We start from the raw sequence: 26,740 nt of genomic DNA on the forward strand, positions 1-26,740 counted from the left end.
TTCCATCAGCACTACCAGGTCTGAGTGGCAAGGGGCACGTGGGGGAGCAGGCCCATCCATGGGAAAGCAGCGCTGAGTTGTTTTTCTTAACCATCACTGACAAATTCTGTCCTAACATCAGCCCAAGTCCACATCGGAGACAAAGTTGACAAAGTCTGTCCCATGATGAAAAACACAAAAAGAAAGAAGACAGCAACAGAGAAAAAAGACACCAGTATATCTAAGCACACTCCTTCACTCCCTTTCTGGCAGAAAAAGTACCTTATTTTCTTCACTCTGCCAGATGACAGTCAGACCTTTTTGATTGTTCCTCACTCTGGGTACTTTCTCCCGGGTCACCCTTGGAACATCTTCCAGGGTCGCAGCCTGCGGGGCCTTAGGATGTCTTCCTCCCGCAACCACTAGGTCCTCACGATCCACAGTGGTAGCTGCCAGAATACAGAATACCAGAACTGGAAACCCAGGCGGGACTTGAACCCACAATCCCAGAACTGAGAAACCAAGACACAAGGTAGGACTCAAACCCACAATCTGAAAAACCAAGACACAAATTCAGTGGCACCACACTTAGACACTTAGACAACAGAAAACATACAAGACTCACACAACGTACCTCCAAGGGGTATTCTTGGGTTTCTGGGTGCCCCCAAATCCCAGACGAGCCCCCAAGATGTAAGACCCCCCTTTCGGGGACCCCCGCTCTAGTCTCAGGAGAGAGAGATCACCCAAAGAAACATGAGAATTCTTCTTGCTGCAAACACATGAGGCAGTTTAATGGCAGAGCTCCAGGTCGAAACATATCTCATACAGGAGACAGTGGATTTGACCCCAAGGCTCGAAAGCTAGGGGATTTTGGGGGGTAAAGGGCTTAGCAGTGGGGAATTCAGCATAGTGACACACTATTGGCTTATTCAAACATAAGCAGAAAGATTACATGTCAGCAAAAAATACGTGCAGGTCAGGGTGTCAGGGTTCTGTGAGTTGTTGACTCAGTTCAGATAGCTCTGTTATGTCTTTACATTCATCTTTATCCTTATGGTCAAGCTGTTCCCAAGAATGCTTTAACTACAGGGCATGCCCGGGCTTGTTTTTCTTTGTTCTCAGCCCCAGGCAGCCTCTATGCTCACAAACAATCAGCAATTTCTGAGTAATTTATATGACTTACAGGTCTTGAAATTTCATCTTTCTTTCAATACTGGATTTAGTTTGGGGAAGGAAAGTTGAGGGAGAAGGTCCTTTTGATTTGTAATAAATGGGGTCTTACACTTATTACAAAAAAGGAAGACCAGAACAGTTTTCCTGTTCAAGAGCTGAGAATAAGATGTGTGTGTGTGTGTGTGTGTGTGTGTGTGTGTGTGTGTATACTAGATCTCAGGAGCAGTTAAGAAGGTTGTGGGTCATTCTTCAGCCTGTTTGTTGCCCTGGGAGGAATAAAACTTGGATTAGCAGAGGTTGCCTTCTGGAGTTGGGGTCTGGGATTCAAACAAACAAACAACAAAACTGGAGGGGAGTGAGATTAGGAGGAGATTGTGGAATTCATGGAAGATGTCGTCAAGTATAAGATCAACAGCTGCTGCTGCTGTTCTCTTGCAGTGCCAGTTAGGATACTTAGGGATTGTGTCTGGTGAAACAGAGAACTTGTATTTTCATGTTTGCAAATAGTAATGCTTTTATTTTTCTTTTATGATTTGTCTGTTTTTATTGCTTATCGTGCTTTCAGTATTATCTGAATCACTTTCACTATCTTGTAGAAAAGCAACAGAAGTGGAAATCATGTATGTACTTTATCATCTAACATTTTGATTCAAAAAGCTTTTTTTTGAAAACTAATTGTGTAAATCAAATTCAAGACTTTTCTTTATATTATGTTTTCTGAACAGTCTTTGCTAATTATGAACTTTGTGAGTTATTTCAAATAATCATTCAGTATTGGATTTTTATAATTTGATTTATTAATCAGGTGACTTATACTGACTGATTTTCAAATATTGAACAGACTTTGCAGTCACAGACTGAAGTCCACCTAATCATACACTTAAATATATAACATATGCAATGTAATACATATGTATATGTTGTTGAATTCTGTATGCTAGTATTTCATCCAGGACTTCTATTTCTTATTCATGAGGTATGACAATATATTATGGTAAAAACAATTCTGATATTCTAAATGACTGGAAATTTTGCTAGATCTCACTGCTTGAATGGTATCTTGAGGTCACTTAAGACTTAAGACTGTTAGCTGGGCAGTGTTGGCACACGACTTTAATCCCAGCATTTGGGAGGCAGAGGTAGGCAGATTTCTGAGTTCAAGGCCAGCCTGGTCTACAGAGTGAGTTCCAGGACAGCCAGGGCTACACAGAGAAACCCTGTCTCAAAAAAAAAACAAAAAACAAAAAAACAAAACAAAACAAACAAACAAAAAAACAAAAACAAACAAACAAACAAAGACATAAGGCTGTTTTTCTACTATAGACTTACACGTTTTGTTTAATCTGCTGTTAATGGTATAACAACCAATTGTCTCATATTTCTCAAATAATTTGGTTTTACAACTAAGCTAATGCATAGATGTAATCTTACATTATATACTCTTCCATGCCCTTAACCAGAGTAATGCATTTGTTTTCTAACAATCATTTGCCTAAAATAGAAAAAAATAGAGGGTGTAAACAATCATTAAAAAATGAATATGTTCCACAAATGTTGTACACAATATTTTGATACTATTTGATAAATAATGATGCTTGTATTATTGTTTGTTATTTGGATTAGTTCCCATCTGGGACATATATTTTTTTCTTTTTTTGTAAAACAGTTGAAGGTTTCTGTGAATTATCCTCCATTTCTTCCATATGTGATCCTTTTTGTGCTATTGAATGGATACAGAGCAAAGCTATCTATTAGGGAAACAGAAATACAAGGACAATGAGACATTCCCATGGAGAGACCCACATTAGATAGACAGACAGAAACTCACATAAAGACATACATACATGACATACACAGAATAAAGAATACTTTCATGTACCTTTTTTAAAATCTCTGACTGCAAATTTTCTGTCATTTCAGTAAAATGTTTAGACAATGTGTATTTTTTAAAAATAACTTTGTAGTTGATGAGGTTATTTGGAAATGTACATTCTTTTGGGGTAATTAACAAATTAGCAATTGGTTTTATGGTAGTTACTAGACTATAATAATTATGTACATAGCCCTGGATAAGTCTCTGTCTCTGTCTCTGTCTCTGTCTCTGTCTCTGTTGCAGGACTAATTACTAGAACTCATGGTTGTGAAATTGAGTTTATCAGCTAGAAGAGCATGGGAGAAGCAATGTGGGAACTTATATATATAAAGCTTAGAAATAGTGCATGGAACTGGACAACAGGAGAATATGATGGATGGAAAGGCAGAATTATTATGCATGTGGGTTAAGATTATATATATGTAGTCATGTGTGTGTGTGTCTTTGTGTTTTTGTTTGTCTATGTGTATGTGTTTGTGTGTGTCTGTGTTTGTGTGTGTCTGTGTGTATGTGTGTGTGTATTGTTGTTATTTGGTCCATTTCAGTGCAGGTGTCAAGTTTATATGCAGTGAGTTCTAATATTACTTCAATTATAATTTTAATGTTTGTATAGTCTTCTGTTTAATGGCAGATACTAAAGGCTCATCCTTTCATTGTTTCTTTGTCATGAAAGAACTTTATCCACTTTATTGTATTTAAAGAAAGGTCCTCTAAAATTGATTTTCTATGTTTATTTTCACTTTGATATTAATGGTTGAAATTCTAGTCTTTACACTTGTCTAAGATTTGGCCATATTTTGTATTCTAGTTTCTTGAGATAAGAGGTCAGAATATTGAGGAGCCTTTCACTCATTTCTACTAAACTCACTTAATGTGAGTAATTTATTAATCATATTAAATATGATCGCATTTTAAATAGTACTTTACAAATTGTAGATACTTTGTGGTATTTTGTATTTTCATTTAGTTGATGTACATTTATTTTATTCTTCATATTGTCTCTTTATTTTGTGGATAACTGAAGAATTATATTATTCTCCAAATGCTGGTGGGCTCTCATAGCCTATTGTTGTTGGTTTTGTTTGTTGCCACTGAAACAAATTTTTAAAAATTTGATTTGAGGCTTATTTTAGGGTATGAATTTTGTTCTATGGTAAAATAGGCTGCTATTTTTTGGTGGAATGATAGTGACTCTAATAATAGTTGGACCCTAAGGTCTATTGGGTGGTTGAGTTTTTCTATGTTCTCATTGACCCCCTGCCTGTTTCTAATGTTTGACAAGAAAGGGAAGATGGAATCTCCAAACTTCAGCTGTGAATTGAGTTTTCACATTCCTTCTGCTCTAAATTCTAAAATTTGCATTTGCTTTTTTTGAATAGCTTTTGCTATTTGCTTCTATTTTCAATTTTTATTTTTATAAATAAGCATTCATGACTGCTCTTAGAAACTTTATTTTTACAATGGTTGATGTAAAACACCAAATAACTATAGCATCTCTTTTATGTTGATGTTAGAAGTAATGATGTTATTTATTCAGTTTGAGAAATGACTGGTTACTAGTATGAATGAATTTTGAAATTTAAACTTGAAAATATTGGGTATAATGAGACTATGGGTTTTATTCAAATCTTGTTTTTAGTTGACTATGACACCAATCCACTGAAAATGAAAGAACCCCTTTTTGTTACAGGCAGATTGAGAAGCATGTACAGGCTCCCTATTTTTCTTCTATTTAAATTAAAGTGGTTTATTGATTCTAGATTTGAGCCAGTATCAGATCTCCAGTAGACCTCCATTGATGCATTGCTGGCTACTGTTCTTTTTGTTCCTGTCTTAGCTTCTTTTAAAATAGAGTGCGAAGATAGTATAGCAAGGAGCTTGGTTTCAAAGCTAGGCAACGGTGAATGTACTGGCTCTCCATTGCCTTCCCAGATACCATTAGACTACCTTAGGATACTGCAAGTGTACAGGATTGGAGTATAGTTTGGTAACTCATTACTAATGAAAATACTCTCTCCTCACATTCTTTTTGGCCACTCTAGTATGTGAGAAGGGGGAGTGATGCGTCATTAGTTTACAGAAGGGTTGGAGTAGATCTGGGTGATTCCTTAAGATTTGGTGGCACATACAGGTTTGGGGATTAGTTTTCTCTAGGGCTTGACTGAGTACAGAGGTCATTACCTGTACATTTTCTGTCATGTTATGTTGAACGTGGAAAGTAGAGAAAGATTGTCCACAGCTTTCCGTTTGTTTGTTTCTTGTTTTATTCATTTCCTTCTTTTTAGGCTTGTCCCTTTTTGGTATATAACATTAGTTCACATCTTTAGTGCTAAATCTGATACATACTTTTTAAAAGAGACTTTTCAGGATTCATTACCATGTTATTCTTTGAGTTAAAGATCTCTAACCAGTCCACTCTTCTCTCATCTTTCATACTTTCTATGTGCAGTTCTTTTGGGCAGAAGGAAGCAGGGAAAGAATATTTGTGTCTTCTTAGAAGTGCCACTTCCCTGATTATTGTTAGCCAATATCAACATACAGGTTCTACCTTTTATCCCCCTTATTTTAAAGATTACATTGTGTCTGTGTAAGAGAGTTCTTCAATAATACAAAAAACTTATTTTTATAGTAGCCTTAGTTCCAAATTTTCTTCAGAGAGCCGATGATTTTGAATATATTTGAGAGGTCATCTCTGTGAGTCTGCAAAGGTAAAGACCTCATATGCATATACCACTGATGATATAGTGGGATATCCTGTATATTCTTCCTTGGAAATCACACCGCTCCTTTGTCTCATATTTGGTATTTATAACACAAGTTTGTCCCATTGTAAAAAGAATCTGAAAGCAGAAGTATTTTATGAGGGACAGTCCCATCTCTTTGCCATCCAGGCGTGATCTTACGTCCAGTTTACCTCCTGTTACAATGACTGATAGACAGATGGTCCTTAAAATATAGTGTATTACATTTATATAAAAGTTTTTAAGTGACATTGTAGCCAACATTGTTTTGTTGTGGGCTTTTTTTTTTTCTTTCCTTTGAGTGAGTCTTTGCAGTCCTTGACTTGTTTCTTTCTAAGTTGCTGCTATATTTAGCTTTGTAATTCTTGGTGAATATTTTAATGAAAGATTGAGATAGATTGCATTCATCTGTATATGCTATGAGTTGACATTTTTTAATAAAACAGAATATGAGAATAGTATTAAGAACAAATGACAACCTGCCAGTCAAACATAAATATGAAGCTCATATTTTAAATCAAATTGTTGATTTAAAGCCATCTGTATGAGGCATAAAAATAGTGTAATGACACCCACACTATGCTACTAGCAAAGGCTGAATTAATCTACTGTTAACTATATGTAAATCTGCTGTTGAGAGCTGTTCTTCAGCTCAGTTTTCCCACACCATTATGATTTTACTGCTGGTGAGAGAAACAAAATTCATCAGAACTTCATGAAGACCCTATGTGAAATATACACCATGTTTTGTGAAAGGTGAACTACTTCCCTACACTGACAAGAGCTGAATAGAATAACCATGACCTTTACATTACTTTTCTGAATATTCAATTATAATATATACTAATTACATCAAATATAGTTCCAATGGACTACATATTTTAATAGAAAAATAGTGATTTATGTCACCATAAAAATATGGACTAATACCCATTACTATGTTTATCATCCAAACACTGGGGAGGCTATAGCTGAGGGATTACCAGAAATTTGAAGTTAGCTTTCATTACATAATAAATAATAGTCCACCCTACGCTATAGATGACCCACTCTTGTCTATCCCCACTTAGGATCGATTATAAATGATTGTTTCTTTGCATCTATTACATGACTTTTCTTAGAGAGGTGTGAACAAGTGTCTTTTCACCACATAGAGGGAATAAACAAAGCAAAGAAATTATTTCATCCAAATCAAGCTACACAAACCAATGAGCTTAGTGGTGTTACTTACAGAAGCATTCAAGGGCTTACTTACAGGAGTATTGATGGACCAAAGACATGTTCATAACTGAATATTCCATTCCAGTGGGAGTGATGACTCCTAGAAAATGTATCTTTAAATTCCACATATAATTTTTGATGTTTCCTCATTTAGAATTGGAGACATTCCTCTCTAGGCACTCCTTTACTGCTTGAGTAACGACCTTTGACTCTCCTAGGTTGTAGGTCTCAGCAGCTCCTTAAACATTAGAACCTGCTCCTTGTGAGTAAATTTTCTTTGCTTCTGGAGTCATACGATTTTCCCTTTTCCCTTAAATTCAGAATAACCATACAACAGTGTCTTTTATTTTCATGTAGATAGTAACAGGGACAATACGGTTAATTTTAAACACTATAGTTCTTAATGAATAAGAGACCGTGGAATTCATTATAATTTACATAATCTTTATGCATACTTTGATTATACTAAAGATCAAAAATATTAGTGGCAATTGTGATAATGCGTCCACAAAGTATCCAAAACACTGAATTGATAATTGGTAGTTTTGATTTTCTTAATTTTTCAGACAAATAAAATTAACTATGCTGAGAAGAGGGCCCTGTAGGTAATGATTTTTTTCTTCCATGCCTGATAATCAGAGTTTAATCTTTGCAATCCACATGGCAATAAAAGAAACTAACTCAAGTAAGTTGTCGTCATACCACTACACACTCATTATCTTGTGTGTGTAAATTTGTGTGTGCTCATAGCAAGCCTTTTACAGACCAAATAATCATTAACTCTTGGTAAATACTGATTTTTGGAAGCAGCATTTGTTCAGAAGTATATATGAGACATCAGAATAACCTCAGCAACTTAGCATTAAAGAACATTTTTTTTTTTTGCAAGGCAAAATTTGAGGACAAAACAGTTTAATTTTGATGATATTTAGTTTAGCAGAATTGTTCTTTTATATGTTATGACATTGTGACCCAAGGAATACTCATTCTATTTAATAGTTATAAAATTTACCTTTTGAGTTTTCTTTCCGAAGACTTAGAAGTATACATGTATTTTAATATTTTGACCATAGATCCATTTAAAGTTGTACTTTATGCATATAAGTAGGTTGCATGTGTTTATATGCTTTGATTTGCTTTTTAAGGGAAATAAGTGAGGTGATAGTATAAAAGCGATTTGTGAGGATGAAGTTCAAAAAGGTTTTGGTGTGATTAAGTAAATAGATTTTTCTTTGAGGACTCAGGTTATAATCCAATTTGGTATATGTTGGACTCCTCAAATCTTAGGCCTTCCATTTTTTTCTACTTCACACTAATTGGATAAAAATGAATGAAGTATTTCCCCTGAATTCCACTTATAATTAAATACTTTCTTCACTCAAAAATGTGTATAGTGTCAAATTTTTTTCTCCAAGCAAGAAAATAAATCTCATGGTGCTGTGATGATAAATAGAGGTACTTTGTGATTTGGTAAAACCCACTATGCCATAAAGAATTTTGCCATTAATACAATAGAAATATGATTATATCTCAATTTTATTATAGCAAAATCCATGGTAGAAAATACAATCAAAAGAAGGTAACTGAGCTAATTCAAGCATTTCTTGTTCTTGATTGAAACACACTTTTTAAAAAAAAAGTGCTTCTCACAGTTCTGCATTCCTGAGCAAAGACTTCTAGCTGAATGCTTTCAAATTACATCCAAGGGGAATGCTACAACTACCCTAGCCTATTCCTTTACATTTTGGAATTGTGATTTAGATCTTCACTAATCTCATTAAATCTCCATAGAAGTATGATAAACTAAGTACATTTCTCCTCACATTGCAAGCAGAGGAACTGGATCTTTTAAGGGTTGAGTCATTTGCACAAGGCCATGCACCTGGCATAAGCATGGTTTTGACTTCTATCTGGTTCTGGTTAACATGAGCTCATCTCTCATTAATGTATTATTCATAATGTGAAGATTGCTGTGGACTCTACTGTAGGACATAAATCAAATGAAAGACAATTGGAAATTTGAACAATGTGAATGAAGGGACAAGCACATATTTAAAAATCTATTGATAGTTATAATGTCAGTCTTCATAAGGATCTATTGATAAGAGATGAAGGCTATGTTAAATGCTGGGTTTTTGAAATTTAAAAATCAATAAATTACAATAACTTTCTTTTTTGTTTTATCTATATAGTGTGTGTGTGTGTGCACTTTCATGTATACTTCAGAATGCATATGGAAGTCACAGAACAATTTGCTTGAACTGATTTTCGTATTGTACCATGCAGGCTTGCTTGGCAGCAAATCCTTTCACCTGCTGAGCTAACCTGAAAAGTCATGAAAAGATGGGTTGATTTTGTAGTGAATGATTCACAGTTGGAAATGGGTTCGTATTCACCCAGAGTAGCCTTCGATTTCTATCTTGTCTGATCACAAAGATTGTAATACTCTTGATCAAAGTCTTCTTTGTTTTATTTTTTACAATGAGATTTTACTTTGAAAAGAAGCAAGATTTTTTATAGCTAATTTCTGTAGCTAATCATTTCTCCAGTTAGTACTCTCTATTTGTCTCCATAAACCAAAGAACTTAAAAGCTACAATGCACTATTTTTAATTTTTTTGTCAAAAATAATGGATATTCAACATGTTTACCATAACATTTAAAGTTTTTGGTGTAGAAAATACAAGGTATTTTTTTGAAAGCACAAAGTACGTACACTGGGTGTGGAGGTGCCAAAAATCACTACTGGTTTTCTCTGCTTATGGATTTTGAGGTTGTGATGGAGCTAATGAAGAAATATTAGTTTATGTAGCATGGATTATATGAACAAATGATAGAGTCGTAACATGGTAATAGCTATAAGAGAGATAAAACTTGTTATATTGGAAATACTTTTTTAAAAAGAAGGGGAAAAGGCACCTCTGTCTCTGTGGGATTATCATCATCATCATTAGCAGCAGCAGCAGCAGCCACTGACTCATCTTATACCTAGACAAAGCCCACCATTTCCAGTTCTGCACTCACCATTCTTCAAGACTTCTTAGAGTTTGTAGCTGAATGAGTTTTCCTCTGTAAACCAAAGTAACATTTTCTGAGGCATGAAAGAATAAGAGAAAAGATTATTTCACATTTCTAGGGAACCTAACAGGGATGCACTTGTAAAACTAGATGTGATGGTGATCATCCTGAGAAAAGAAACAACATCTTGACCTGAGCTGGAACTAAACACCAGAGTGAATGGTCTCCAGAAGTTTCATTGGTGGAACTAACAATTCCCATAATATATGGGCTGATGAGAATTTCCTGTGTAAACATCATGGCCAGAAGAATAATAGCAGAATATTGTATGTAATTGGAGTTGGGAACAGTCAGAAGAGGGTCATGCTATTCTTACTAAGCTATTGTTTTTGACAAAGTTTCTATTTATCCTTTAAATTTTTTTAATTTTGTGTCACCCTTCTTGGTCTTTTTTGATTGCTCTCTAGTGGCTATCTGTCAGTATTACCTTCTTGCTTCTTTTCATTTTCAATTCTACTTTAGATGCATCCCCTGTGCAATAATGAATATTCACTCAAATATTTGGTAAACAGATAAGGCTTTTATATATAAGATATAGCATTTGTTATAATTAGTCACTATCAATAATTTAAAACATTTTTCAATTATGTCATGATTAAACTACCTTTTCCTATAAAGTTCATTTAGGTGATGGCGAGCTCTCTTTCCCATTTCCTAGTAGATATTTTTATTTTCATAATATGTGGTCTGTCAAACTTTGGAAAGTTTTCCTCCCCCTTTTGTTCTTAGTTCTGTAAATTTCTAAATCTATTTTCAACATATAAAACCTTGGTTGCTACTTGGATGTGGAAAGTTCCAGGGACTCTATGAAGGTGACATTAGCTGAGACTCCAAGCAGGGTTTGGGGGGTGGGGTGGAGTATGGAGCATGAAGTGACTATCTCTTGTAAATAGGTAGGACTCCTAGTGGAGAGTTAAAAACACCAAACCAACTACAAAATCTTTGACCCCAAATTTGTCCCGATTACAAGAAGTGCAGGAGCAAAATGAAGCAGAGACTGAGGTAATCAGCAACCCATAATTGCCCCCAACTTGAGACTTATTCTACAGGCAAGAAACAATCTCTGAAATTGTGAATAATACTCTATTATTCTTGCAGACAGTAAGTAGCCTAGCATTACTGTCCTCTAAAAGGCTTCACCCAGCAGCTAACTGAAATAGATTCAGAGACCCACAGCCAAACAGCAGATGAAGCTCTGGAGTCTTATGGAGAAGTTAGCATGGGGATGGGGTAAAACCTGAGGTTTTACCTCAGGAACTCCACAAGATCAACAGAGTCAACTAACCTTGGACCTTGGGGGCACCCAGAGACTTAAACAGCACCCAAAGACATATGTGGGCTAAACCTTCCTTTCCTGATATGTACAAATGTAGCAGATGTATAATTTGATTTTCATGTGTATCCTCAATAACTGGAGTGGGAGCTGTCCCTGACTCCATTGTCTGCCTGTGGATCCTTGTCCTCCTAACTGGACTGCCTTGTTTGACCTCAATGGGAGAGGATGTATGTAGACCTGCAGTAAGTTAAGAGGCCAGAGTGGTTGTGACAGGGAGTGGGCATCAGGGGCAGCTATTGGGATGTAAAAATGAATGAATAATTAAATAAATGAAAAATGTCGTTGCTATATTTGATGTTACTAAGATTCCTTTTGTTTATATAGTTTTGCCTAATTTAACAATAGGGGCATTTCACAGCATTCAGAGTGCCATCACTATCTACCACTTTTATGGTGTACTTGTCATTTGGATTTCATAGACTCCATATGGATTTGTACAGAGAGGCTCTCAGCAGAGAACTTGTAGTGATTCTTCCACCATCTTTTCTGTTGATAGGTATCTTCACTTCTGATCATAGGAGGAAGAACACTATAGAACCTGCTGACCAGTTGGTCCACTTTCTGTTGGGGATGTGTACACGGGTGCTATTTAATAATCATCCAAGGTCTCTCATTTTCTAGTAATAGAAGAATAACTTCATATTATTTTGCAGAATTATTTGTGAACTAGAAAGGGGTAGTAGGAATTACAAACGATTGCATTTCCATCTTTTATCTTTTTTTTTTATGAGTAAAGATGCTTTTGTTCTCTGGGAATATAAAGAAAATAAATAGTGCACTTGGTGTAAAGATAAAATTTCTCTGGATAAATCAAATTCAATCAAATACTTATACTTTGTACTTCAAAATACTTGTCCAAAGAAGATAAGTAAATCAAGTGTGTTCTATTTTAATTCTATGGGCATAGACTTTAAAATAAATTCTAAACTTTTAGAAGCTAAAATGTTCACAGAACAAAAGGACTAGGGCACATGAAGCCCCAGATTCCAACAACAACCCTGGAGAAGCTGCATCATTAGAAGGGATTCCTTCCAGTTACTTTCAATTATTTTACAAAAAAAAAAAAAAATTAGATGCCAAAGAGAGCTGTGCATCTTGATATCATGTGAATGTTGAAGTTATATGGACAAAGAGATGTTCTGGCATCTGAGGAAAATAGTGTCTTTCATTTATCTTGGGTAAACACTCAAGAATAATTCAGCAATCTAAAATGTGCTAGTTCAAATGGAGTGAAAGAATATAAATTTGCTTATTTTCCTCAACCACATCATAACCCTAACCTTGTTAGACAATTCTCATTCTCATGGGAATAGTCAAAATGCCAACTGAACATACTCCAGAACTTGATGTTGAGGTTTTTATCCACTGTGCTTTTCTATTGCAAATATGAGGTAGTGGGTCTGAGTGATAAAGTTTCATTAAAGCACTCACTTATTGACACATATTTTAAGAGTATAGAAATTTACCTGAATTATAAAAATTAGATCTGTAGAAATGGTAGCTTCACATAAAACTAAATTATCACATTAAGAGAAGTGGAGGCATTATATATTATAAAATCTTGATTTTGTTTTTCATTCAGGTCTTACAAGATATGATTGAATAATTCATTTTTTAAATGAAAGAGGCAAAAAGAGTTCAATATAGTTCCTTTATTATTTTCTGCATAAAATCTAAAGAACATATTGGTTTTTTTTAAAGATTTATTTATTTATTTATTTATTTATTTATTTATTTATTTATTTATTATATGTAAGTACACTGTAGCTGTTCTCAGATACTCCAGAAGCAGGCATCAGGTTTCATTATGGATGGTTGTGAGCCACCATGTAGTTGCTGGGATTTTGAACTCTGGACCTTCAGAAGAGCAGTCGGCGCTCTTAATCACTGAGCCATCTCGCCAGCCCGAACATATTGTTTTTTAAAAAAACATATTTTATAACAGTGCATCAGTTTGGGGGTTTTCATTCACTACTCTGCCTCTTTTAATTAGGTTGCTCCTCTGTGAGTAATATGCATTATTCTGTTTCATGTATATCTGTTGTATTCAAAAAGTGTTATTTAAAAACCTCACAAAAGTCATAGTTTAACCCAATATTTTCCACATGTTTTTCAGGTTCCAAGAATAATTTCTAAAAAAACATGTAATCATTGAGTCCTTGGGAGCATATGCATGCAATCATTTCATTATAAAATGTGGGGTCTAGCAATATGGCTCAGAGGTCTTGAGGACTTGTAAGGGACCTGGGTTCAATTCTTAGCAACCACATGGTGGGTCGAATTCCAGAGAACACAACCTCCTCCTCTGAGTCCTATGAGCAAAGACATACACACAGTATGGGTAGATTTATGAGGCAATATTCTTACATACAAAAGTAAGAACAAGTAATTTTTTTTTTCTTTCAAGACAGGGTTGCTCTCTATAGCCCTGGCTGTCATGGAACTCACTTTGTAGACCAGGCTGGCCTCGAACTCAGAAATCTGCCTGCCTCTGCCTCCCAAGTGCTGGAATTAAAGGTATGTGCCACCACCGCCCAGCTAAGTAAATCTTTAAAAGAAAGAAAATCAAGGGCTGAGAAGGTGGCTCAGTGGATAAGAGCACATTCTGAACACATATAAAAGGCCAAGTTCAGATTGGACTTCAGTATTCATATGAAAACTGGATGTCATTCAAGCACATACCAATCCAGTGTTGGGTAGAGTCTGTCAGCTATGTGAGGTTTAATAACCATCCAACCAGGTGGCAAAAAACTAGAAGCTCCATGATCATTAAAAGATTTATATTTCTGACCCCTCCCATACCATGCAGCTTGTATTTTCCTGCCATAACCAGGACCAGAGGTGGGACTCCCACCCCAATAGCCATACCAGTGGGGACCCCCACAGAGCACAGCAGAATTGGGATCTATCCCAACACCATAGTCCTTCTGGATTGTACCTCCATCTACAATAGGAACAGGTTCTATACCTGGAACACAAAATCTTTCTGACTCTCAGGAAATATGGCCTATCCAGGAATGCAGGGAGTCTGGTCTAACCAGGGACACTAGAGGTCTGCTTCAATCAGAAGCATATGAGTCCCATCCTCTCAACCAGAGACAACTCCCAGGATGCCTGTTCTAACCCATGTTACAGAGTAGAATCTGCCTCCAAGGAGGCCTGCTCCAGTCAGAGACACTTAGGATAGCTAAAACAAGAGACAACCAGGTAAGGGGCTGGCACAAGAACATAAGCAACAGAAGTCAATGTAATTTGGTACCATCAGAACCCAGTTATCTCACTACAACAAGCTCTGCATACCCTAACAGACCTGTAAAGCAAGATTCTGATTTAAATTCCATCTTAGTAAGATGAAAGAGGATTTTTAAAAAAATATTATTATTATTATTATTATTATTATTATTATTATTATTATTATAGGTATTTTCTTCATTTACATTTCCAATGCTATCCCAAAAGTCCCCCACATACTCGCCCACCCACTCCCTTACCCACCCACTCCCACTTCTTGGCCCTGGCGTTCCCCTGTACTGAGGTATATAAAGTCTGCACAACCAATGGGCCTCTCTTTCCAGTGATGGCTGACTAGGCCATCTTCTGATTCATATGCAGCTAGAGACACGAGCTCGGGGTTGGGGGGGGTACTGGTTAGTTCATATTGTTGTTCCATGGAAGGAGTTACAGAGACAAAGTTTGGAACTGAGACAAAAGGATGGACCATCTAGAGACTGCTATACTCGGGGATCCATCCCATAATCAGCCTCCAAACGCTGACACCATTGCATACACTAGCAAGATTTTGCTGAAAGGTCCCTGATATAGCTGTCTCTTGTGAGGCTATGCCGGGGCCTAGCAAACACAGAAAAAGGATGTTAAGGAGGATATAAATAACTCCCTTAAAGAAATACAGGAAAAGGCAGACAAATAGGTACAAGTACAAACAAATGAATCTCTTAAAGAAATACAGGAAAACACAAGCAAGCAGGTGAAAGAATTGAACAAAATGGTCCTTGACCAAAAATGGAAAGAGAAACAATAAAGAAATCACAAATGGAAGCAACTGTGAATATGGAATACCCTGTGAAAGAGATTAGGAGCTACAAATGCAAACATCAAAATACAAGAGAGAGCAAAGAGAATCTCGTGCTTAGAAGATACCATAGAAGATATTGACACAATGATCAAAGAAAATACAAAGTGTAAAAAGCTCCTAATTGAAATCACCCAGAAAATCCAGGACACAATGAAAAGACCAAAACTTAAAATAATAGTAATAGAAGGGGTGAAGATTCCCAGTTCAAACAACCAGAAAATATCTTCAACAAAGTCATAGAGGAAAACTTACCTAACCTAAGGAAAGAGATGGCCATAAATGTATAAGAAGCTTATAGAACAATAAATAAATTGGACCAGAAAAGACCATCTTCTCATCACATAAGTAGCAACACATGAAATACATAGAAGAAAGAAAGAAAAGAAAAAGCTTTAAGGGATAAAAGCAAGAAGCATATAAGGGAAGACTTATCAGAATTACATCAGACTTCTCAACACATGCTTTAAAAGCAAGAAGATCCTGGAAAGATGCCATCCAGACCCTAAGAGAACACAAATGCCAGGCCAGGCTACTATACCCAGCCAAACTCTCAATCACCATAAGTTGGGGCTGAGAAGCCCCTAACATCTCAAGTCTCCATCCTGTCACTGGTCCATCATCTATAAACTAACACTCTTTGTTTCTCCTATCTTGGTTCTGTTGACTCAGGACACTTTATGATAGGGGGCTCTCCAGACATTTTACAATGTGGACATTTCTTTCATGTTAATGTGTTACCTAGCACTGGTTTGGCCTGTGAACCTGAGTAAATAAAGTTTGTGGTTTTCAGCTTCATAAGCCCTCCATTTCCCAAGAGTAAATGAGACCTGAACAGAATTTTTTGTCTTGTCTCCTTCCTTCACATCTCCTGATCCCAAATTTGTCACTGGTTGCAGTTTCCTTCCCTTGAGAACCCTGTTATATAAGTCCTGCAGGTCAGGGCAGCTGGCGCCAAAAGTGAGGCTCGAGTACGAAGGGATCATTGAAGACCACCACAGTGTTTTTGGTTGGGCAATGAATTTTGTATGGAAGACGCCTTGCATGGGAACCTGCTGCCTCAACTAGGGATCCTGGTAAGTCTGAAGAGATCATTGGGACAGATGTTGAATAGCCATGAATTATTTGTGGAAGGGTTGAAAAAATACTTTAAAGGCACAAGGGATAAAGGTTAAAATATATGATTTGCTTGCATGTTTTGATTTTGTTAAAGATATTTGCCCATGGATTCCCTTGAAGGTACCATTGCTCTTAAAAGATAAGAGCACATGTATAGCGCTTTCCAAGATTATTACAGAGAGTTGAATAAACCTTGTTGAAGGACAAGGTAATGGTAAAATGTGTTTGTTGTATGTGTTTAGTGCTATGCTAAAAATCTAGAGAAGCAAAGGTAACTCTCATAGGTGCTTTTAATCTTTGGACCCTGTCTAGAGATAGTTTACACCCCAGACATGAGAGAATGGCTTTTTGAAAAAGCAGTCCTCTCTGACTATCTAGGGGTGCTTTGGCGAAAGAGAAGGAAAATTAATGTAAGCTGTTTCAGAGCTCTCCTAGGGACAGGAGGAAGTCAGGAGATGTTCTGCCACCCCTCTAGCTCCTACTGGATGAATGCTTGGTTCTGGGTCCCTTAGGTAGGATATCTAGGTTCCATTGGGACATCTAATTCTCTTCCCTCTCTGTCTATTGTCTGTCCTTGGCTCACAAATCTGTCCATGTCTGTCAAAACTGACTGTTTTATGTTAAATCCGTGTTTTGGTTTTGTGGTTTGATTGTTTGTTGTTCTGTGTTTCACATACTAAAGAAAAAAAAAAAACAGTTAAAACTTTATCTGCCAGTTATTCAGTTTTGATTTACTTTTAACTCATTTCAAAAATAAAAGAAAAAGAGAAAGAGAAACAAAAAGAGAAAGAGGAAGAGGAAGAGGAAGAGGAAGAGGAAGAGAAAGAGAAAAAGAAAACAAAAAACAAAAAAACAACTGTCTCAATTGGCCTTTGGAGCCCTGCACCTGTAGTTAGGAATCTAGCACAGTTGGAAAAAAGCCCAGGCAAGTGGTTCTCTGTAAAAGCTGCTCTTAAAGGGGCCAGCGGCTTCTCAAGTTCTATGGTAAGGGAATTGATGGCTGTTTCTCCTAGAATAATCTCTGTGACTGTAATTATTGGGTTCAGCAGGTAACAAGGTGTCCCTCTCTTGAAATTACAGCTAGAAAAATTAAGAATTTTGTCTGGTTTAAATAGGTAAATGTATGCAATCACCTCATTATTTTCTGTCTCATTTTAAAAGTATAAGTCATCGTGTATGATTAAAAATTTGTAACATCAGTAACAAAAGTTGGCTTAAAACTGGTAACTCCAGGTTGTACTAATTCAGAAGTAAAACATGTACCATGAGTCAGCCCAGGGAAACAGGTCTCTAAAGATACATGTTAATTGGGTAACATTCTATGTAATTCTTATCTTAGAAACCAGACTTATAAAAGATAGGATTTAAGGCAGTGTCTCTTTCAGGTATTAGGGCTGCAGCATCTTGTGTTTGTATGCAGGAATGGGCAGCCAAACTTTTTAACATGGAGGTGATTCATTTGGTATTTTTGGAGAGACTGGATTTTAGATGTTGAGTTTTGCTTTCTAAAGTTCTGGTGTGTTCTGGGCCACTGTCTCATAATGACCCGGGCTCAATAACTGCAGTTCAAAAGTAGGGAGACACTTAAAAACTCTGTAACGTAAAAGTGATGCCTTTGGTGTCCATTTCAAAGAAAAATGAAAGAACCTAGTGGGGAAACCCCCACTCAACACCCGATTCTGCGTGTACCCAAGAATCATGAACAGACAGTCTTGATGTAAAAACACGAGGTAGTTTAATGGCGGAGCTCTGGGTTGAAATGTGTCTCATGCAGGAGACGGTGGATTCAACCAGGAGGCTTGGAAGCTAGGGGTTTTTATAGAAAAGGGTCTGGGGCTGGGGGAGGAATTGGCACAGTTTCACATGATTGATTCATTTAAACATCAGCAGGGAGGAATTGCCCCGATTTCACATGATTGGTCCATTTAAACAGCAGCAGACTGTACATGCAGATAACATTTATCTTAGGTCAGAAGGGCGGGAGATAGGGAGGTGCTGGGCCAGTCTGGACTTGTCATTCTCTTTATCTTTATGGCCAAGCAGCCTCAGGAATGTCTTAATGACAGGCCTGCCCGGGCATGTCCTGGCCTTTTCTTCTATGTTCTCAGCCCCAGGTTTCAAAGCTCACAAACAATTCTTTGGGCTATTTGACATAAATTACTTGAATCACAGGTCTCAAGTTTTATTTTCTTTCAGAATGAACCATTTACATTGTTTAAATTGGGTTTTGCTCCCCCAAAATTGCAGCTATACTCTGCTGTTACAAGAAAAACTTAAAAATTATAGTTGAAAAAAATTATTGTTAAACTTCCAGTGTTCCATTGGATGCAGTTTGCAGTTTGACCACAGGCTCATAAGTTTTAGATCGAAATGGTCAGCTCGGGAACTTTGGGAAGATTATGAAACACTTGCCCCTCCTGAAGGGAGAGGCTAATTAACATTCCTCAGACCACAGGGCAGGAATGGACCTGTGGGTGGGGACAATCATAGATGGAGAAACCAAGGTATTTTAAGACAAAACCAAGTTTATACAATATCTTTCTATTAATTCAGCCCTGTAGAAGATACTAGAAGGAAAACTCCAACACAAAGAGGGAATAAAAACAAAAAAACAAAACAAACAAACAAAAAAACCCTAAGAAAACACAAGAAATTAATCATCTCACAACAAACTCAAAAGAAGAGAATCACACATACATAATACCATCTCCAACATCAAAAATAACAGAAACTAATTGGTCTTTAATATCTCTCAACATCAATGGACTCAATTCCCCAATAAATGGACACAGGCTAACAGACTGGATACTTAAAAGGATCCAGCATTTGCTGCATACAAGAATCATACCTCAGTGGCAAAGACAGATATTGCCTTATAGTAAAAGGATGAAAAAAATTCCAAGCGAATAGTCTCAAAAAACAAGTTGGAGTAGCCATTCTAATATCCAATAAAATTGAATTTCAAATCTTATCAAAAGAGATGGGGAAGGGCACTTCATATACATAACAAGAATAATATACCAAGGGAAAAAAATCTCAATTTTGAACATCTGTGCCCAAATGCATAAAAGAAACTTTACTAAAGCTTGAAAAACCACATTGACCTCACACAGTAATAGTGGGAGACATTAATATCTCACTCTCATTAATGGGCAGATCTTGGAAACACAAATTAAACAGAGACATAAAACTAACAGAAGCTATGAGCCAAATGCATTTAACAGATATCTATAGAACAGTTCACCATTAAACAAAAGAATATACCTTCTTCTCAGCATCTCATGGAACCTTCTCCAAAGTTGACCATATAATCAGACAGAAAAGGGCTTCAATAGATATAAGAAGATTGAAATAATCCCATGCATTTTATTAGATCACTATGGACTAAGGCTTGTCCTCTAGAACATCAAAAACAACAGAAAGCCCATATACTCATGGAAACTGAAGAACTCTGTACTCAATGATAACTGGGTAAAAAAAGATTAAAATTTTTCTAGAATTCAATGACAATGAAGACAAAGTATACCCAAATTAAAGGAACACAAAGAAAGCAGTGTTAAGAGGAAATTTAATACCTCTAAGTACCTTCATAAAAAAGTTGGAAAGATCCTATACTAGAAACTTCAAAGCACATCTGAAACCTCTAGAATAAAAAGCAGCAAACACATCAAAGAGTAGTAGATGGCAGGAAATAGACAAATTAGGGCCTGAAATCAATCAATTAGAAACAAAGTCAACAATACAAAGAATCAATAAAACTGAGAGCTGCTTCTTTTGAGAAAAATCAGCAAGATAGATAAACCCTTAGGGCAACTAACCTAAAGGGCACAGGGTCAGTATCCAAATTAACAAAATCAAAAAGGAAAAGGGAGATATAACAGTAACTGAGGAAATTAAAAAAAAAAAAAAAAAAAACAAACCTCAAATGTTACTACAAAAGCCTATACTCAACAAAACTGGACTATCTCTAAAAAATGGTTGATTTTCTAGTCAAATACCATGTACAAAAGTTAAATCAAAATCAGATAAATTATTGACACAGTCACATAACCCCTATGGAAATAGAAGCAGTCATTATAAACCTCCTATCCCCTTAAACAAACACAGACACAGACACACACACATATACACACACACACACACACACACCCCACAAAACAACAACAAAAAAAGACAAAACCTCAAATTCAGGACTAGATGATTTTAGTGAAAAATTCTATGATACCTTCAAAGAAGAGATAATATCAACATTTCTCAAACTATACCACAATGGAGAAACAGAAAGAACAATAACTAATTCATTTTATGGAGTCACAGTTACACTGACATGAAAATCCCACAAAGACCCAACAAACAAAGAGAACTTTAGACCTATTTCCCTTATAAATATCGGTGCAAAAGTACTCAATAAGATTTTTGCAAATCAAACCTAAGAACACATCAAACCTATCATTCACCTTGATCAAGAAGCCTTTATCCCAGGAATGAAAAAAAATGGTTCAACATATAAATATCTACCTACATAATCTACTATATAAACAATCACAAAGAAAAAAGTCACATGATCATCTCAGTAGATGCTGATAAGGCCTTTGACAAAATATAACACCCCTTCATTTTAAAACTCTTAGAGAGATCAGGAATTCCTGCCTCATACTTAAACATATTAAGCAATCTAGAGCAAACCAACAGCCACCATTAAATTAAGTGGAAAGAAATTAGAAGCAATCCCACTAAAATCAGGAACAAGACAAGGATGCCCTCTCTCTCACTATATATTCAATAAAATACTTGAAGTTCTAGCTAGTACAATTAGACAACGAAAGGACATCAGGAGACACAAATTGGAAAGGAAGAAATCAGAGTATTACTATATATAGAATACATGCTAGTATACATAAGGGACATCCAGAATTCCACCAGAGAACACTTACATCTGAAAGACAATTTTAACAAAGTTGCTAGCTGTAAAATTGACTCAATCAAATCAGTTCCTTTTCTTTACATAAATGATAAACAGACCTAGAGAGAAGATAGGGCAGCAACAACATCTACAATAGCCACAAATCATGTAGTGTATCTTGGTATAACTCCTAATGAGAAAGTTAAAGATCTGTGTGAGAAAAACTTCAAGTCCCTAAAGAAAGAAATTAAAGAAGACCACAGGTGATGGAAAGAACTTCCATGCTCATGGATTGGTAGGATTAACATAGAAAAAAACACCATCTTACCAAAAACAAACTACAGATTCAATATAAACTCCATTAAATTCAAGCACAATTCTTCACAGACATCAAAAAGCAATTCTCAATTTTATGTGAAATACAAACAAACAAACAAACAATCACAGGAGAGTCAAAACACTTCTCATCAAGAAATTCTTTGGGAATCACCTTCCATGACTTCAAGTTGTCCGAAAGAGCAAGAGTGATAATGACCCCATGGTATTGGTTCAAAGACAGATATGTAGATCAAAGGAATAGAATCAAAGACCTAGAAATTAACCCATGTGTTGCGGGAAATTATTTTTAAAAAATCAAACCATATTACACCAGCAGGCCCTGGCAAGTTGGCCAGCCAGGTACTGGCAGCATGGCCAGCCTGTTTTCATCTCATGGAGACTAACTCAGAGCTCCTGTACCTTCCCAGCCATTCACCTCTGTGGGTAACTGTCACAAATCCCCTTAATCCAGTAAATAAAAATCTCTTAAAGATTATAATTATCAGTCAGTTTTATATATCAGTAAATTCTCAATTGGTAAGACACCCACATAAGTTTAGAGCCAATTGATGATATAAGCTGCCCACCTAGAATAGACAAGTTATCCCAATTATGCTATCATTTTATGATATTCATAGCTACCTGTGGCTATATAAAGCCATGTAGATGAGGTTCATCCTCTTCTCTATCCATCTATTCTCCTCCTCCTCCTTCTCTCTTCCTGTCCCTGTCTCTGTTTTTGAAACTCTTAGCTCTGCCTCCATTTTCTCTGTCTAATCACAGGCTTCTTGTATTAATACTCAAAGTAATTGGGGGAAAGTTGCTACTTTCACCCTTTCTGTTCAAATTAACAAAACAAAACAAAACAAAACAAAACAAAAAAAAACCCCTTTTCTCTCAAATATAAATTGAGCACAACTATTACTATTTTCTAAATTATAAAGTGTAAGATACACCTAACATTCAATTCATCATCTTTGATAATTAATTAGAACACTCTGTCATTTATCCTAACTTAAAAGATTTATAAATCCATATGTTATGTCCTGGTTTAACTTGTATACTCTCTGAAAACTGTCTTCTAAAATATTTTTTCTCAGTGCAAAATAGACTGGATTGGCTATGAGACTATAAGTAGTCTTTCCAAAATCAACAACCAGCCACAACCCCGTCAGAAATCCAAGAATGACCAACATTTTCTGAAAATACAGGAAGCCTAATACAGCTTCCAGAACTGAGACAATTTGTAGAGACAGCTGGTTAGCTATACAGTCCCAGTAGGTCAGGAAGTTGCAGCATGGATCTTCAGCCTTCTGGCCCAGGATAATCTGACAGACATCTTATATACAGGAATTATTAAGGACTAGCTTATTCTGTCTCAGCAGAACTAAGCTGTTCTAACATATAACTTGTGTTCTTTTAAGAATGGCATGGGTCTCCAGGAGAGATAGGCAATTTCTGGCCAGTGGCCACCTAGTCACAAAGTACTACCCCACCTGGAGGTAGAGATGTTCAATATCTTTGAATCCACAAAAGGAGAGCTGCTAGGAGTAGATGTGTCTCAACACCAAAAGAATAAATAAGATTAAATTTGTCGTTCTGTGGATTTCTGACATTTTTGAAAACCAACTATCTATGTAAAGTAATTTGTCCTCTTGTCCATTAACTACTCTGAGCTATTTCTAATTAAATTATCTGAAAACTTACTTAAATTAAACTCAGAGCCATGAATTTGCTATTTGACCCTTAACTCACAGGCTTAAACATCTCAGATAAGTTTATAATAACAGTTATCAAAGGACTCAGTCTAAGCCTAGTCCTTTAAAAATTTTTTGTATCAATAGAAGAAATTTATACCAATGAAAGCATTGATTTTGCATCAAAATAAATTCTGTACCAAAATAAGAAACTATGACTTTAACTTAGTAACTATTGCAAAGATTTCTAACAATTGAGATATGGCTACACAATCAATTCTATTTCCTCCCTGTTCCAATTATGATCATTTCTAAATACCCCAGAAAGGCAACCTTCGAATAACTACCTCCAGCCACAAAGCCCAGGGAACTGGGACAGTGACTCTTCATAACTTCTTCAAGCTCAATATGGGCATTGAGATATCTTTGAAAAGGGGGAAGGGAAGGGAAAATGGGAAAGTTGGTTGTACTTAAGGCCACACCAATGATTTTTTTAGTCTCTGATGTCTGTGTCTTGACTGGATCTGGTTAAAAGTCCAACAGATCAGGAGTTCAAAGCTGGCCAGTTCAACATGTCTGACAATGAGACTCACCAAGGCTATAATATTTATAATATATAAATCTCAAAACAAAATTTTAGTATCCTCAAGATAATTTTTTGTTTGATTCTCTGGAATCTACTTCTTCAGGGGGTCATCCTTTGGCATATCTGATCCATATTACTTTGGAAGGTGTACAAACATTAATCACCCTTTTCTAAAAATGCAAAGACAAAACTTTTCTGCCAAGTCAGCATATCCTTGAGACAGTAACTAGAAAATCCTTTATTTTGACTTCTCTCCCAGAGGAATGATATAGCCACAAAACACACAATCACATCCATTTTGAAAATTAAAATGAATGAAGTAAACTAAAATACTGTATGTACCTATTCTTAGGCTTTTTCTGTGTTGCCATGTCAGGAAATTAACCCAAAATTCCCATGGAGCCCACATTCAGAGAATATGAATTATCCTGCAGGACTTCAAAGCTTCCCTAAAACAATTGTTTTCATACAATTTCCCTACTATTCTAAAAATACTTTTGTTTATTGTGAAAACTTATTCTATGACATTTTTCCTAATCTGTCATATCAGGATAATCAACCCAAAATTCCTGTGGAGCCCATGTTAGACAGAATTTGAGTATCCTGTAAGACTTATTAGAGCAATATATATTTGTACCATCTTTAAAGAAATTAATTCAAACTTTCACTAATATTTGCCTATAGGAAGCAGGTAGTTTTTACTTGTCAACCTCTCTGCCTAGAGCAGCCATACCATGTGTCTTAGTCAGAGTTTCTTTTCCTCCACAAACATCATGGCCAAGAAGCAAGCTGGGGAGGAAAGGGTTTATTCAGCTTACACTTCCATACTGCTGTTCATCACCAAGGAAGTCAGGACTGGAACTCAAGCAGGGCAGGAAGCAGGAGCTGATGTAGAGGCCATGGAGGGATGTTCTTTACTGGCTTGCTTCCCTTGGCTTGCTCAGCCTGCTCTCTTATAGAACCCAAAACTACCAGCCCAGAGATGGTCCTACCCACAAGGGGCATTTCCCCATTGATCACTAATTGAGAAAATGCCTTACAGCTGGATCTCATGGAGGCATTTCCTCAACTGAAGCTCCTTTCTCTGTGATAACTCCAGCTGTGTCAAGTTGACACAATACTAGCCAGTACACCATGTATCTGTTGATCTCTCTACCTGGAGCGACAGACTTCTATTAATTAATACCTGTTCATAGCAGACAATTACTACTGCCCTCTCTACTTGGAGTCTATGACTAATTTCCCTATCCTAGGTCCAAACCATGGACAAAATTCGAACAAAATCTATGCTAAAAGCAAATAATCCCAATTTTATAAATTCACAGTTAAATCATTATCTGCCCCCAAGACGCAGGAAGCTTCTATTCTCTGGTTCTCCAACTCAGAACAGCTATCATGTTTCTTTACACAGCAGAGGACCTCAGAGGCCTCTTTCTTTATTTCAAGGTTCCCAGGCTTGAGTCCACATGATTTGTCCCAGTGTCATCTTTCTTTCACTTAGAAAATAAAACTCTAACTCTCAGACTAATAATTTTAAAAAGTAATCCCAATAGAGGAACTAAAGAAATGACTTAAGGAGCTGAAGGGGTTTGCAGCCCCATAGAAGGAACAACACTATGAACTAATCAGTACTCTCAGAGCTCCCAGGGACTAAACCACCAACTAAATTGTACATATGGCAGGACTCATGGCTCCAGCTGCATATGTAGCAGTGGATGGCCTTGACAGCCATAAATGGGAGAACAGGCCCTTGGTCCTATGAAGGCTCTATGCCCCACTGTAGGGAAAAGTCAGGGCAAGGAAGCAGGAGTAGGTGGGTAGATGAGCAGGGGGAGGGGGAGAAATAGGGATTTTCAGAGGGGAAACCAGGAAAGGGGATAACATTTGAAATGTAAATAAAGAAAATATCTAATTAAAAAAAAAGAAAAAAAGAGAAGAAAAGAAAGTATCTCATAATACACGTAATGTTTGAAATGAACAACAACAACAACAACAATCCATGCATGACCAGCCTGTTCTCATCTCATTAAGACTGACTCAGAGCTCTTGTACATTCACAGCCATTCATCCCCTGTGGCTAGCTGCACAAATCCCCTTAACCCGTAAATCAAAGCTCTTAAAGCTTATAATTATGTCAGTTTTATATATCAATAAATTCTCAATTCACAAGACACCCACACAATAATTTTAGAACCAATTGATGATGGTTCAAGCTGCTAACCTAGATTAGACAAGGTATCCCAAATATTCTATCCTTTTATGATATTTATATCTACCTATGATTATATATATTCACATTGATAAGGTTCATCTTCTTCTGCATCCATCTTTTCTCATTCTGTTCTCCCTTCTCCTCTCTTCCTGTCTCTGTCTCTGAAACTTTTAGCCCTGAATCCCTTTTCCCTGTCCAATCACAAGCTTTTTGTTGTTTTAAAATTTAAATTAATTGGAGGAAAAATTCTGCCACACCCACACACCTATTAACATTTGATCTCTGTCAAACAAGTCAAAACCATACAGAGAGGAAACAAAATTTCAATAAATGGTGCTGATCTAACTGGCAGTCTGCATGTAGAAGATTGAAAATAGATCCATGTTTATCACTTTGCAGAAACTCAAGTCCA

The 26,740-nt window shown here is 36.4% G+C and overlaps 1 protein-coding gene across 1 annotated transcript in view; it reads right to left on the minus strand.

The window, feature by feature from the left end:
- Nucleotides 1-234: 234 nt before the first annotated feature.
- LOC110309695 (uncharacterized) overlaps nt 235-26,740 on the minus strand; it is a 41,941-nt gene continuing 15,435 nt past the window's right edge. The window contains exons 2-4 of the mRNA XM_021182434.2: nt 10,014-10,080; nt 9,270-9,315; nt 235-531 (exon numbers count right to left, since the gene is read on the minus strand). Coding sequence (XP_021038093.2) covers nt 235-531; nt 9,270-9,315; nt 10,014-10,080 — 410 coding nt within the window. The remainder of the gene's footprint in view (nt 532-9,269; nt 9,316-10,013; nt 10,081-26,740) is intronic.

Source organism: Mus caroli, unplaced genomic scaffold, assembly GCF_978045245.1.
Source record: "Mus caroli unplaced genomic scaffold, Mus_caroli_1 scaffold_12, whole genome shotgun sequence".
Lineage (NCBI taxonomy): Eukaryota > Metazoa > Chordata > Mammalia > Rodentia > Muridae > Mus > Mus caroli.